We start from the raw sequence: 15,470 nt of genomic DNA on the forward strand, positions 1-15,470 counted from the left end.
CGTACTAAGGTTTATTTTTTATATTTATAATATATTGTGTATGAAGAAACCTTGAGACATATAATCGTTTGTTGCCAGTCTCGGAGAGGATTATATAGATTTAAGTTTGGATAAAACGTGTAAGTCGTGTAACGTATTTGTCACAATAAATCTTATAACATAGGATGTTTTTTATTCGTTGAGTACTAGCGGACCCGGCAGACGAAGTCCTGTTTTCGAAAAGTAGTCACACCCAAATTGTGTTTTCAAACTAACCAGGATTAATCCATTAAAATATACACACAAAATAGATGGGGCAAATCGTGGCATTGTATTTCTTAATTGTACACTAACGAAAACATTACCTTAAATATTTATCTAAATAAAGGCGACCTAAAACAAAGTTTTGTATTGTCTAATTAATAAAATATTCTTAAAAGTTCTAAAATAAGCAGTATCATGGTCATATCGTCAATGTACAAGCTCCATACCAAATTGCTCGATCTCCTTTCATCAAAATCGGTCCAGCTGTTTAGGAGGAGTTGGTTGCAAAACACACGTACAGCAGAATAATATATATTCGTATATTTCTCTCCGTTTAAAGTGAAACCTTCTATAGAGTTCCACGAATATTTCAAGGCCAAATCGGTCGGTCCAGCCGTTCTCGAACAGCAATTCCTTTTTATAGATAACTAGCGGACCCCAGCGCCATCTGTCGGGCTGATTTGTGAATCTAAACCATCCAGGGTGCCACCCAAACGCATACCAAAAAATTCATTCAAATCGGTCCAACCGTTTAGGAGGAGTTCAGTGACATACACACGCACACAAGAAATATATATATATATACTAGCTGTTGCCCGCGACTTCGTCTGCGTTTGTTTTTTGATGTGGCATTAAATTGCTGCTGTCCGCTGAGGAGTTCTGTCGTCTATCTCCAACCACAGTTTGGGCACACAATTAAACACATATACCTGTATAGTACAAAAATAATTATTTAAATCGGTTCTAATTTGTCGGAGTTATGATGTTAAATCGTCAAACACTCATCCCCTCTCCCAAAGGAACCGAGCTTAATGACGGGATAAAAAGTATCCTATATTACTTCTAACACTTCCAAGAATCTATATATATCATATTTACATTCTCCGTGGAAAAATACATGGTCATACCAATTTTTATGACAATCGGTTGAACGGGGCGGAAGTCGATACTTGACAGCGCCGCCTGGTGGGGAGTTACATCAATGGACATAGCATGTTCGTTTTCTCCGTGGAAAAATACATGGTCATACCAATTTTTATGACAATCGGTTGAACGGGGCGGAAGTCGATACCTGACAGCGCCGCCTGGTGGGGAGTTACATCAATGGACATAGCATGTTCGTTTTCTCCGTGGAAAAATACATGGTCATACCAATTTTTATGACAATCGGTTGAACGGGGCGGAAGTCGATACTTGACAGCGCCGCCTGGTGGGGAGTTACATCAATGGGCATAGCATATAAACCTTCTCCGTGAAAAAATACATAAGCATACCAATTTTCATAATGATCGGTCAAATAGTTTCTGAGTTTATCGATGACATATATACAAACATCCTCTTTTATATATATAGATAAGATTTAAAGATAAAAAATCAAGATAAGCCATTCAATTTTCATTTAATGTTATAACAGAATATATAAACGTTAAAGCTTAGCTTAGTAACAAGTTAAATGCTTTGCGGAAAATGAACTGTTTGCGTATTTACCCATATAACGAAACTGTGATGCAAACATCGGATAGTCGCAATCATATTGGTAAATTATTTTGCATTTGCCCACGTTCTGGATCAGGATTAAAAGAAGACAACATTACCTCTATTATTTTACTCTCTATCTCTATACTTTACAAGCCTTGCGATTAATATCAATAAATTACCTTTTTATGTTTTGTAGGGAATTTTACGTTATCTATACTCTTAAGGTTCACTGACATTCAAATTATGCATAAGAGGCAATATTTTCTTCAGAAGCGGGATGTTTTTTAAATTCAAATCACGTTACAACCCGGTTAGCCTTATGAATGTAATCACATAGTTTACTTTTCAATAACAGGATGCCTAGTGTGAGATTTTTTAACTAGGTTTACTTATTGTCGAAATGGTATCGTTTCCCACGATATATCATGTAGGCCTTGACGTCTATGCTAGAGGATTCAAAGATTTCAACTACTACAGTTTCTAGTTTACAGAACGTACAAGTGTGGGTAACAAGGCTCAAATCGTGGCATTATCGTTATTTCTTGCATTCTTACACCCGTCGTAACTTAACGGAAGGATCGATGATTTTACTCGTCTAGCGTACACAATAGCATATTATACTCCGATGAGTGAGAGGACATCGCGGTTATTGCTCATAGTAATCGCAGAATATGTAACGGCGGAACATAGTTCAAACTAACATAACTTCACCCGAAAACAAAAACATAAAAGCTCATTATAGTTTTTTTCCGCATTTAATTTTTGCTGTTATCGTTTATGCTTAACTAATGATGGTGTATGTGATAAAAAAAAATATATCTCTTATGTGTAAAATTTAGTTTCAAAACCCTGGAAAAGCTAATAAATTAATAAATAACCATATCTCGCAATTAACGATTGCGACGATCGCAATGCAGCAAACTCAAGTTTTGTAATACAGACACTTCTATTTCTTCTCATTCTGTTTCTTTCCTTTCTTGGCGGCGGCGGCGGTTTCGACGTCTATCGGAGCCGGCTTCACGAAAGGTATAAGCTCTTGATACTGCTCCGGCATCCAATCTTTTAAAACTTGAGGCACCTGTGGAACATATTACTGTTAAAAAAATTGTGGAATAAATAGAAGTCATAAAACCTTGCTAACATTGATCACAACGCTTAATCGCTTGGAGGCACGTCTTTATCGATAGATGGTATCTACCCACGACCCAAGCCTTCAGACCAGACCAGACAAGAGAAAATTCGGAAATTATAAATTTCAAAAATGCTGGGAATCGACCCGGGACTACTTATACGCTCGTCATACGTCGACTTTTATTACATGTCTACTAAGAAGGTATCATCTCATTACTTTTAATTTGAATTATTTTCTCTACCTATAGAAGAAATTAGTTTCATTTGAGTAAGAATAGGATCATTAAGACAACTAATTTGTCCGGTTTTCGCTAAACCTAGGAAACTCTTAAAACGGATGCCTAATGATTAAGGTGAAGCTTGGAGAAGAAAAACGTTTCACCCTACTCTTAGATAATGACTAACGACGTAAGTAAAGTACGTACGTATCTAAAGTCAAGACACCGATTCGCCGGTGCGTAATGTTCAGGTTTTACGAATAGCTGACATTAAAAATATTTTATTTTGCATACAATAAATCCATACGGAAAATCAAAAATATGATAATACCAACAAAAAAATAGTCGTATTTTTTGAGGCAAAAATCATTGACAGATTAGGTTATATGAGTTGCCTAATTAAAATCGATCGTTGAAAGGTAAATATAAGCCTCGTGTCCGATCCGCACTTGGCCTTTTTGTTTCTATTATTATTTAAGTTCATTCAAGGGTATTTGTTGTGTACGTTGAATTTCAATTAAAGTTAAATAGCTTTGTAATTAATGCGAGTCCGCACCAGGTATGTTCCGCTCACTGGCCGGACCAGTTTCGATGTGTGAGTGATCGAACAATATTCAGTCTGAGATTTACACTGATGTTTTTGTTGGATGAATTATTGTTACCTTGATGCCTTCCTCAGTTTGATTCACCTCCAGTATAGCGCAGATGACGCGCGTGGTTGCGCACATGGTCGCGTTCAGCATATGCACATACTCAGTTGCAGCATTCATTTTCTTTGTTTGTCCATATCTGATGATTTCATATCACGTGAATACATTTAAAGGCCTAAAGAAATGATACCTTCTAATATGGGGATCAAGAATTAGATACCCACACTGAGGGAGTCGTGAAAAAAATAATATTAGTCGCCATTTTGTGGTGGCGGCCATCTTGGATTTGAATTTTGCATAGAGTATAGAATTCTACTATTTGTGTCCTTTCATTTGATTCCCATATTGAGGGAAGAGTGAAAATAAATGTGTTTTACCACTTTGTGGTGTAATTTTTAATTGTGAAATATATGTGGCCACTGTAGCTGATATGTACTTATCGCCAGTTTTTGCATGACCCGAGGGCTCTATGAGATGGGTTATCATATATTCATATCATTGGGCTAAAGAAATGATATTATACGTTAATATATTTAACAAAAAAAAATGATATTAATATTCAAATATATTGTTATTAATACACTCGCCTGCTGCTCAGGCGTTAAAGTTTCATCTAGTCTTTAATTCCCAGCAATCGCCTAGCTTTCTATTCAAGACAGTTTACGTATGCCAATTTCGGGCATTAAATCGGTACAATCAAGAATGTTTATGTATGTCTCATTAGGAATGGAAAGTGCATAATATGACAATCAAATATTGTATAGAAGCACGTGTTACTTTGCGTAATTCCATGTTATATTATGAAAATTAAGCTTGATTTGATATACCCCGCGAAAAGCAGGAGAATCTGTATGGAGTGCTGTGAGTATATTGCCGAAGATCTGTTTGGTGTGGAGTATAAAGATGGAAGTAATTAAGTAACAAAAACTAGTAACTAAAAATGACACCATAAAGATTCTCCTGATTTTTGCGGAGTAAAGCGAATCAAGCTTAATTTTTATAATAGATGGTACTCAGGAAAATGTTCGATTGTTAGTCTGTACCTAAAACATCATTCAATGAAATATATTAGTAAGGACAATAAAAATTTCTCACCTAACTAGCAGCCTTCTAGCCTGGTATTCTAGACAGTTGCTGCATGAGACCAGCTCCCGGTACGCACCAGACCCCGGGAACCACGCCTCAAGGTCCAACTTCTTGGCAGCTGCGTGGTTAAGAGCACCAGAAACTATGTTCACGACCCGGTACGGAATGCCAAGTATTTTGTAGAAGTCCTCAGCGTTGGTAATCATCTCTTCCATCATATTCCATGATGCGTTGTCGTGTGGCGAGGTCAGGACAAATTGCTCTACCTTGAATTAATTAATAAACGAAAAACGTATTTAGAGTGTGAATGCAGCGATTATTTTGTCTTTGTTTGGATAAACCATTGTACTAGTCTTAACCAAATTAGGCCTAAAGATAGCTTGCCTCTTAGAGCTTGGCATAGTAATATTTAATACATAAGTCAAATATTTCTTTATTCAAATTGGCACATAGATGGAACTTTTGATGCGTTGATTATATACAAAATGTGTACATAGCAGTGAGTAGTGATGGCGATAACTACAATAGTAAACTTAAAACTAAAGCTACGAGGGTTCCAAACGTGCTCTGGTCTAAGAAGAAGCCCACAACAAACTTAGCCGGGTGTTCTTTTTATTATCACCATCTCACATTATAATTTGAAAATATTTAAGAAGCAACCTGGTTAGAGCAATTATTCACACCCAAGCTTTTTTATCGTTTTACGTTATCCTTTATACTATAATAGGACTTTTCTATAAGCTTTCGCTTAATACAAACATTGAACTTTTTTAGAGACATCACCAATAATATCAACCGATTTTTGTTGTAAAATAGTATACAATTTCCTTTTAATGAATTGCTTATTTTGTGTAGTCTAGTGTACTGCACTGCAAGTTTATTTTTGCTTCTAACGTTCAAATTATTGCAGTCACATTTTCTTTTAAATTTTGATACATTTTTGTGAACATACATTAAATTTTCAAAAATGTATTGGCTATGGATTATTCCGGATAACTTGAGTTTTTATGGGGATCTATAAAAACAGAAGCTGTTGATGTCCATGCAACTACGCACGCGATGTTTCGGATTTTTTAAAAATCACAACAGAACATTTATTTTTCTTAGCTAAAAAGTATCCCATCTCTAGGATGCCAGCCAACTGCAAAATTTTGTCAATATCATTTAGCAGTTAAGCGTATGTACAGTGCCAAATTTTATGTACTCCCATGATTTAAATCTTTTATATAATAGACTGAAACGATTGCAGCATCAGTGTTGTACTGAATTTCATTATAACATTACTCTGATTTTTTTTCGATCCCTTCTGCGCAAAGGATTAACTCAACAGACAGCCACATTCTTATTAATATACTGCGTGGTTTTGGTATCAATTTCAAAAAAAGAACATTGTCATTTAAGCGCGAGTCCTAATGAAGTTCGCACGCCGTAAGAAAAAGTATTTCGTTCAAGTTTTGACAGCGAACCGCCAGATAATTTAAATATATTTTTATATTAATAATAATTATAATATTCAAAATCCATAAAAAATAAAAATAGTGAAGTGATACCTAAATATAAATATTCCGCAGAGTACATCGAGATTGGGACCTTCCAACATGAAAGAACATATCGGAGTGAATTTTACTAATTGCACTATACAAAGTTACTACTATAATAATACTTAGTTTATTTGTATTATATTCAGTAACTGGTGATATTAGGTTACTATGTCTGGCTGTTTTCATGTTGGCAGTAACTGTATCAGAATCTTTTATAGAGGTTTCATATTATGGGAGAAGATAAAGACTAGACTGCAACTGTTGATAATTAGGGATTAAAACACTCATGTGATACTATAATCACCACCCCCATTCGTATTTTAATACCCCTTATTATACAACAGTTGCATAAATAACCACATTGAAACCCGTGAACGCGATCCCCAGCGACTTTACCGGAATAGACCTTTATAGCCACTTGAATCCAAGCTATCTCTGTGCCCAACCTCAACATTGGTGGTGTGGTTGAGCCGACCATGGGTGTCGAACAAACAGATGAACTTTCGCATTTTTAATATTAGTATATTAATATGAAATTTATGAAATGAGACACAGAGAGTTCGCTTCCTGGAAACGAATATAGGTTACTCTTAACCAAATTTTAAAACTATAGATCCACAGGCGGACGAAGTCACAGGCAATAGCTAGTAAAACATACATCAAAGGTGCTAGCTTACCTTTTCAAACTGGTGCACCCTAAATATGCCACGGGTGTCCCGACCGTGTGATCCTACTTCTTGTCGGAAACAAGTTGACAGACCAGCGTACCTAAATGAAAAATTAACGTCTTATACTCTTTTTCTGTCTTTTATAAAGTCATTATTTTATTAGTGGTAGAGATATTGAATAAGCTGTGGCGTGCACTTCATGTGTTATTTTAATTTTTATTAACACTTTTTTTTTAAATTAAGGAGGTGTCCCATGAAATGACATGGAGGACAGTGTGAGTTTATCGATTTTACAGAATGGTTAGAAACAAACCTAATAGGCAAAGAAGCTTCAGGAATCCATTCATCCCTGTGGTATGCAGCTATGGGTTGCTCAGAGGTGGCGATTAGATATTTCTCCTCCACAACAGTGTCTCCCTTATTCTCGGAGCCTTTTCCCACCACTTTGTATAGTTCCTCATCAAATTGTGCTAGTTGCGCTACTTCTTGCATTACCTAAAAATAATATTTATTTATTTCAAACCAACACATAAAAAGTAAACTAAAGAATACAGATAAAGTCTGTGATTTCCACACTAGGATTCCCTGTGTCAGTGAAATCACAAATACAAGTTTAAGACTGGCTTATACGAGGGTGGTTAGGTTAAGTTAACAGATCTTACTCTTGTTTTTTTTTTATCTGTGTGTTAGTCGCTTCACTAATAAAAACAATACATAGATACTCTTCTTATTTACGAAAAACCTAAATAGGGGAAAAGTAACTTTTTAGGGTTGCATACAGGCAGGCTGCTAACATATAGGGACCCTATTTCGAAGCTGTCACTGTCTTTTGGTTTGTCTGTTTATAGCGGGCTGTATGTCATAATCCATAATAGGTAGTGTTGAAATTTTCACAAAATATTTCAAATTGCACCTTGGTACGGAACCCTTTGGTATACAAGTTCAAACTCTCACTTCGCCGGTTTTTTTGGCATCCTCCTTTCATGCAGTAACTATCTTTACAACATTTGTTGCGAAAGTACAAGTATACAACCATTTCTTCGGCCTAAGCAAGGGGACAATCCAGTTCAATGATAATAATAAATAAATATATAAATATCCTCAAAGTTAGCTTAGCTTGTGTTATGGGTACAGAGATGACTGATGAATATTTTAATGAATAAAATGCATAAATACTTATAATATACACATAAACACCCAGCCATGGAAGAATGTTGATCACACAAACTTTTTCAGTAGTGAGAAACCACAGCCTCAGACTCAGAAAACAGGGTTGCTGACCACCCACGGTCATCTAGAGCGTCAATAAGTGCAATTTATTATTTGCTTTTTGCTACACTTTTCGCAAACTACTATTAGGCCGCCAAATAGTAGTAATAGCTGTGTTGAGTTCTCTTTCTTATTCCTCTGTATTTTTTTTTGGTGTGCAATAAAGGTGTATATGCATTCATTCATTCATAAAAGTTACCTCTTTCCTCATAAAGAATGGTGTGTAAAGGGGTGTGTACCCCTTTTTCAATAGCATTCTTAGCGAGAGCTGAACTAAAGCCTGCTCCAGGAACACAGCTGGTCCTTTTAAGTAGTAACCGCGACCACCAGCGACCGCTGCACCTCTCTCACCATCCATACCTTAAATGCAATGTTAGCAATCTTAACTTTTGAAGTGTAGACCATTCTTGTAAACATTTGTTAATGCTTTTTAATGCTCATCAAATATATTATACTAGATTTTGCTCGCGGCTTCGCTTACGTAAAGTTATTTTTTTGATTCAGTAAATTTTAACTACAAAGGTTTAAAAAAATGTCTTGCTGCTAATAGAAAAATATGAACGTAAATTACTTTAAAAATCAGAAACTTTCATATACATTTTCATCCCCTATTTGATGCCTTAGGAGTTGTAATTTTTAAAATATGTGAAACATATTCTATATTTTTAATGCTAAACTTTAAAAATGAAGGAATTTATACAAACTCTTATACCCCATTTAACCCTCTTAGGGTTGGAATTTTCAAAGGTCCTTTCTTAGCCGGTTCCTACATTGTAATAACTATCTGTGTGCAAAATTTCAGCCTGATCCAAACTGGTTAGAGCTGTGCATTGATAGATCAAGCAGTCAGTCACCTTTGCCTTTTAATATATAAATGAAAGGATATGTACATAAAGAAATCTCTTTATTTTAAATTCTATAATTAATTTCAACACAATTGGTTTTTTTAAATCCATTTTTAATATTAACATCCAATTCCTAATTCCAACAACAATTTAATAAAAGGCACTATATAGTACAAAATACATAAAAGCTTGATTCGTTTTTGAAAAACAAAATCACGACTATTTGAGTATTCATGATAAACAAGGTAGGTGTGTAAGCTGTTCAATAAACTCACCATCTATCATACAAATGAGATCCACATGTGAGTACTTTTGTCTCACAGTGCAGTCTCCATATGTCCTCTCTATGCCATTGTGGTCTTCATCATCATCGACAGGCACAGACTCATGCAAGTGGTTGCCAACTTCTCTAAGAGCTGCCGAGCGTGCTTTTTCTGCTGTAATAAGAGCTTGCTCATTCTTTGTGATGGCTTCATCTATAAGTAGTCTGACCTAAAAAAATAGTAAACCCTCATTTGTTGTAGATAATAAAATTGTTACACTTTGTAAAAAAAAATAACAAATGGTCTGGCAATAACAGTCCTTACATTAAAAGCTATATGAGATTAAAGCAATTGACTCTGCAATTGAAAAAATACCTTACTAAAATTACTTACTTTTGTTAATTGTGATCTTATAAGATATTGCTATTATAGGCAAAATAATTATATATATGATTAAAAAGAGGTATGTCTAGTTAAGTTGAAGTGACAGTTTTGGTGAAAATAAAAAAAAAACCCAGATAAGTTAGTTGTCAGTTTATTGTTAAACCAAGGCGCATTAGGAACCTTCATAGCTTTATTTATAAGTTAGCCAATGAAGTTATCACCATAAGCTGACCAGAATGTATAAAAATATTACAAATACATTAAAAATGCATTCTTTAGGCCAATTTGAGTAAAAAATTTTACTTTTGTCTTTATACTATACCTAATATTATCTACATACATACCATATGGCAAGACAAACTTTTTAATTACATTGAAAAATATATATGCCTAACACATTTGAAAATATAGTATTTAATACTTTGTAGGGCATTTATTTGATACCTTTTTGATTTGATTCACGGTGAGTGGCCGTAACTGCTCACCAGCAATATTAATAAGGTTATCACAGACATCCTGAGGTACCGGATCGTCTTCAGAACCAGCCGGTTCTTTACTTTTCATCTTCTGACCGATCTCTTTGCTACATACATTTTTTAATTTGTTCAAATTGTCGGCGTCGTGGCGTAATTTCCTCCATAAGGTATCCTGTTCAACCACAGTATCCACTAAACCGACGTCTTTAAAACGTTTTCGTTGATTTTCACGAATTTTGTCCGGTTCTCCATCTTTGTCAGCCCGAAATAAATCTAGGTCGAGAACCATGGTGTGTAGTATATCACAATTTATGTAAGTATTTACATACAAATTAAATTACTTTAGTTAATTAAATTCGTATGATGAAAGTGTTGAACAACCTAAAAAAATTTCAAAACACGACTTATGACACAAAATGTAAAACGTCAATTCTGCTGACTGCAATGCTAAGTGAAAGGGCGTTCAGAAATATGATGACGTAAGCCTTTGCTTTCTTCAGAAAGTTTTGCGAAATAAAGTCTTTTATTTCAAAAAGAATATGATAAAATTATCTTAAAATGTTGTGTCAATGCTGTTCTTATATTTCACGCAGTGCGACTTTTTGAGTAGGTCCTGGCCTTAACAATCGCTATTGATAATTGATTTTCCCTATATACACTGTTGTCTGTTATTGAGGTCTATATTTCTTCTATGGAGGGTAGAGGTAAGGAGAGTCATCTGTGTATATGAAAAAGTGTCGTCAAAATGTATTAAATTAGGATGGCGCCACATTTGCATCAGGGTAACTCAAAAAAAAGAAGCGCCAAATATTAATATTGTTAGAGTAGGCTTGAAAAATAAACAAGGAAGCATGGAGATACAAGGAAGTAAGGTTATATTTACCACAATATTTTGTACAACGTAAGTTGTTGAAATTCTCAATAATTAACTACTTTAGTCGATAATGACATTAAATTTTTTAACTCGGCATATTTCAATTCATCTACGATTGCTACATTCATACCATACCCTGTGCATCCACCAGCGCCATTGTGGAGGATTTTTGAACTGTTATTTAGCGCATACACTGGACACTTTTTCAACTTTTCTCCCATATAAGATGACTCTCCTTACCTCTACCCTCCATAATTTCTTCTTTACAATTTCCCGTAGGGAAAAGGCAAAGGTATTTCACATGGTACAGCCAATATTGAGGTCTAAATAATATCTGTGTCTGTCCTATTTAAAAAATTTCCTAGTATATTTTGCAGATCTGTGGTGACTGTCAAATTCGTGATTGGTCGAGTAATTCACATTATCTTTTTCGTATTTTGTGAATGTTTTGTATACTATGATAATCCTTTCGGATATTAGATGAAATAATAAAGTTTATACGTCCATCTAAAACCTGTAAGTAAATTTTCATCATGTACTTATGCGGCGTTTGGTTTGCCCAGCATATTGTTTACACGTCTCACATATTCATGTTCCCCGTATTTACAAAGGGGAGGATACTTATTGGCGAAATTAGAATAAACAGTGATATTACAGCTTTCGAGTACGATTATGACGAGTTGTTAGCCAATGTAAGCTATAACCTTGCAATCTATCCTATATTTGATTTCCTACAATCGCCTGAATTTTAAATATTATTATATTAAATTGTGTAGTTATGACTACAAAAAAAGTTATGTACCCGACCTAGGCCCATGTTTTATAATTTAAATATTTAGGAGCGATTCCTAACCAGTGACTTTTTATCCCATTTGAAGTAATAGCTAGACAATGATATCACTTGATGGTAAGTGACAATGCAAAAACCTTTCAAAGTTAATGTGATTAAATGTGAGGTATCACAGTTTTTTTAAAACAGTTCATAGTCATTCGGTTTCTTTGGATATGTTACATGTACAATTAATCTGTAGGTGCTAAAAAAACCAGAGAACTAATAGATCTACTACCAGATCCAACAACTTGCCAACTGGCTATCTTCATAAAAAACCGAATACAACATCAAAATTGTATCATTTTTGCAAATTTCATTTAAAGATCATAACATGTTAGCAACTTCCAGAAAAGTTACTCAATTATCAACTGCTCATAGTATGATACTTTAGTTTTATTTAGATTTAGAATACAACTTGATTATGTTGCGCTTTAGAAGGAGATTAATGTTAAATAAATTATGAGGATAAACAAAATTATTTAAATTTGTTTACATTTATATATCCATTGAATTTAACAGTTCTCAATGTTGTCCAAACTGTGTTGTACCCTTTGTTATAAATGATTGATGCAGTTGTAGCAAGAGTACTTTAGATTTTGTTTAGTAGAAATACTATGATTAATATATAAAATTATATACATAAACATAAATCCCATTCTGAAGAATTCATGGAGAAAGATGCACTTAAGGTAGCTTCACATACATAGATTAGTGTCAGCTACATTTTGTTTGCAAAAGGTAAAAAAAATTTGCAAGACTGAGCTTTTATGACAACATAATTTCTTAGGTAATTTTGGACCACACAGCACATTTCTCTCAAAAGATAGAGTTTAAAGATAGCATTATTGTTGAACTGTAAAACTGTTAAGTTGTAAAATGGCAAATGCAGATTTTCTTTTGTTGATTTTTGTGAAATCAACATCTTGAAAAAGTAGCAGTGTAATATGTGTGATAGTGTTTTTTGGAAGATCCAGTGCAGTGTGTGAATACATTAAGAGAGTTTGTACTACAAGAGGATGTTTCATTTTACACCACACAGATTTGTCTGGCTTTTACAGATTATAGTTATCTCACTGTTCATTATAAATCTACATCTTTTTACTAATATTATAAAAGGAAAGGTTGTAAGTTACTGTTACCACTAAACCAATTTTAATAATTTTTAATTAGTGATGCAGAAGTAATGTGGACTGTATATTAAATATAAGTCCATTTGTCCTTAAAAATGAAAACATACATTTGTGAAGCCAAACCGTTTTTTTTTTTCAATCAAATTAAAATTCATTTTTATTATTGCACAGGTTTTTTTTTGTTTTTAAACACACTTTAAATAAAGATTTTTGAATATTATGTTAGGTCAGAAAACTTAAGTATAACTTCATCGAGGACATTATCAATTTTTATTTAACCCTGTATACCCCATACTGGGTTAAATAAAAAAATTACAGGAAGCTCTCTGCCTTGTAGTTCCTATCATTAATAATAATTATGGAGTCGTGGTTCGCGCCCAGTTGCCGCTGCAACATTACAGAGTACTAACAAGAAGGGTGTCTATGTAAAATATTCAATATGTCATATTTCACAAACTATCAAGTTACAAAAGTTGTTAGTTTTAATGTAAACGAATGCAAGCACCTTCGCTGAGTAAAGTTAATCTACTAGTTAGTAATGTAGTTATGATGGAATGCTTTTAACAAAATTGCTAACCCTCTGTTTCACAGGCAATGTTAAGATGATGCCATTAAAAGACAACCAAGATGTGGCAACTTTCCTTGTTATGAAACACTCTTGGAAGGGGAAGTACAAGAGAGTGTTTTCTATTGGAACTCATGGAATCACAACATACAATCCTGAAAGACTGGAGGTGACCAACAAATGGCAGTACTCGGATGTGGTCACATTAGCCTCAGCAAAGCATTCCAATCCTGCCAACAATTATGATTTCACACTGGTTATGAAGAAAGATAAGAAAATTGATTCAATGAAGTTTTCTTCAGAACACAAATGTCTTATTATAACTGAGGCTTTTAAATATAGGCATTTGTTTTCAGAAAAACCTAAAGATATTTATGTGAGTATACAAGATTTCTTTCCTTTTTTGTTTGCAATTTCAGTGCATTTTTCAATGAAAGAAGACAAATCCTATAATTACACATACAGTGTGTTGAGTTTCAGAAATATATGATTAAATATCTGAGCAGCTTGGTTGGTCTATGTTCCATAAACTAAAGCTTTGATTTAGTAGTCCATACATTGGGGCATTATTAAGATGTTATATCTGTTTTCCATCGCAATTATGAACTGTTTTTGTTTAGTTTTGGAATTATTGTACTTGTCATGTGGTGAGGGCAGAATTCAGTTGTCACCACGGCTCCTCTTCTCTGGGTAATGTCGAAGGTGACTAAGGGAATATAACAGAGAACAGCAGCAGCATCCTCTGTACTACTAAGAAACTAATTTAAACATCTACTGCGATCACCTTCTACCCAGACCAAACCCTTGGAAGAGGTCTTTAGTCCAGCGCCAAGCAGTGAACCGCTTTAAGCAGTTGGTTAATTGAAATTATATACTTGTTAAGAGGAAAGATTTTTTTCTTTAAGTAAAAACATTTGCAGCGATATCAAGCATATAAACATCACTGGAGCGGCACTAGACTCCCCATAGTTCTTGAAGTCGGCCCTTGTTCCCTAGAACAACTTGATCCCTCAACCCATACACTCCTTGCAAGCTACCCGTACAGTGACATACAAGGAATCCTCCAAGTGCGGGATATACCTGGAGGATTTGTACTGGCTGTTGGTGGCTATAGTCGCTTACACCTGTTCTCCAATGCAATGGATCATCAAATAATCATAAACAAGATGCTGGAAATGGCCAGTTTGACCATAAACATCAGTATTAAAGTGTTGTCTGCGACAATCACATTAGATGACTATCACAATCAGAGATTTGGCAAATACAGGTAAGATATTGTTATATTTTTAATAGTGTGCTGTTGATTTCTTGATTTAAATTGTTAAACTTTAGTTAACTTATATGACATACTTGGGGGAAAGGTATGTCATATATATGTATCTACATCACCTTTTCTTAACAAAAGTAAAACCAAGTGGGTAGTTTAATTATCACATGTATAGACTGTCAAGTTTTGCTACCTAGCTCAATAAACGTGTTACTATCCAATATCGTATTATTTATACATAATAGATATATTATTTGTCTGAAATATAAAAGTGCGATTATTTAACACCTCACTTTTTAAAATATAAATAAACAGATCAACAATTAGATTGTTATAATCAGAAAATTATTATTAATTGACATACAACTAAAAATTAATGCAATGCATGTATGAAATATCATCGCTTGAGTACAGCTTGATTGATTTGGCAGGCGATATTTTTTTTTTGTCGATAACGTAAGCTTAAAACTAGCAAGAAAGAAAAATATGTATGTATATTTATTAACTATGCCACACTCTACAATTTGGAGCACATGCTTATTAAGTAAA

General features: G+C 34.2%; 2 protein-coding genes across 3 annotated transcripts in view; one reads left to right on the forward strand and one right to left on the reverse strand.

Annotated features, from left to right (window-relative positions):
• Window positions 1–1,623: 1,623 nt before the first annotated feature.
• LOC120633246 (serine--tRNA ligase, cytoplasmic) lies at window positions 1,624–10,781 on the reverse strand. The gene is made up of 8 exons (XM_039903408.1): window positions 10,222–10,781; window positions 9,406–9,622; window positions 8,485–8,645; window positions 7,330–7,511; window positions 7,026–7,116; window positions 4,817–5,073; window positions 3,734–3,860; window positions 1,624–2,800 (listed from the first exon to the last, which is right to left on the reverse strand). The coding sequence occupies exons 1-8, from the start codon at window positions 10,540–10,542 to the stop codon at window positions 2,669–2,671; spliced, it is 1,488 nt and encodes a 495-aa protein (XP_039759342.1). The 5' UTR covers window positions 10,543–10,781; the 3' UTR covers window positions 1,624–2,668.
• Window positions 10,782–11,535: 754 nt separating this feature from the next.
• The window catches only part of LOC120633039 (dnaJ homolog subfamily C member 13), a 42,484-nt gene continuing 38,549 nt past the window's right edge, over window positions 11,536–15,470 (forward strand). For both annotated transcript variants that reach the window (XM_039903082.1, XM_039903084.1), the window contains exons 1-3: window positions 11,536–11,643; window positions 13,681–14,030; window positions 14,575–14,921. In XM_039903082.1, coding sequence (XP_039759016.1) covers window positions 13,692–14,030; window positions 14,575–14,921 — 686 coding nt within the window. In that variant the 5' untranslated portion in view covers window positions 11,536–11,643; window positions 13,681–13,691. The remainder of the gene's footprint in view (window positions 11,644–13,680; window positions 14,031–14,574; window positions 14,922–15,470) is intronic.

The sequence above is a fragment of the Pararge aegeria genome, chromosome 21, assembly GCF_905163445.1.
Source record: "Pararge aegeria chromosome 21, ilParAegt1.1, whole genome shotgun sequence".
Taxonomy (NCBI): Eukaryota; Metazoa; Arthropoda; class Insecta; order Lepidoptera; family Nymphalidae; genus Pararge; species Pararge aegeria.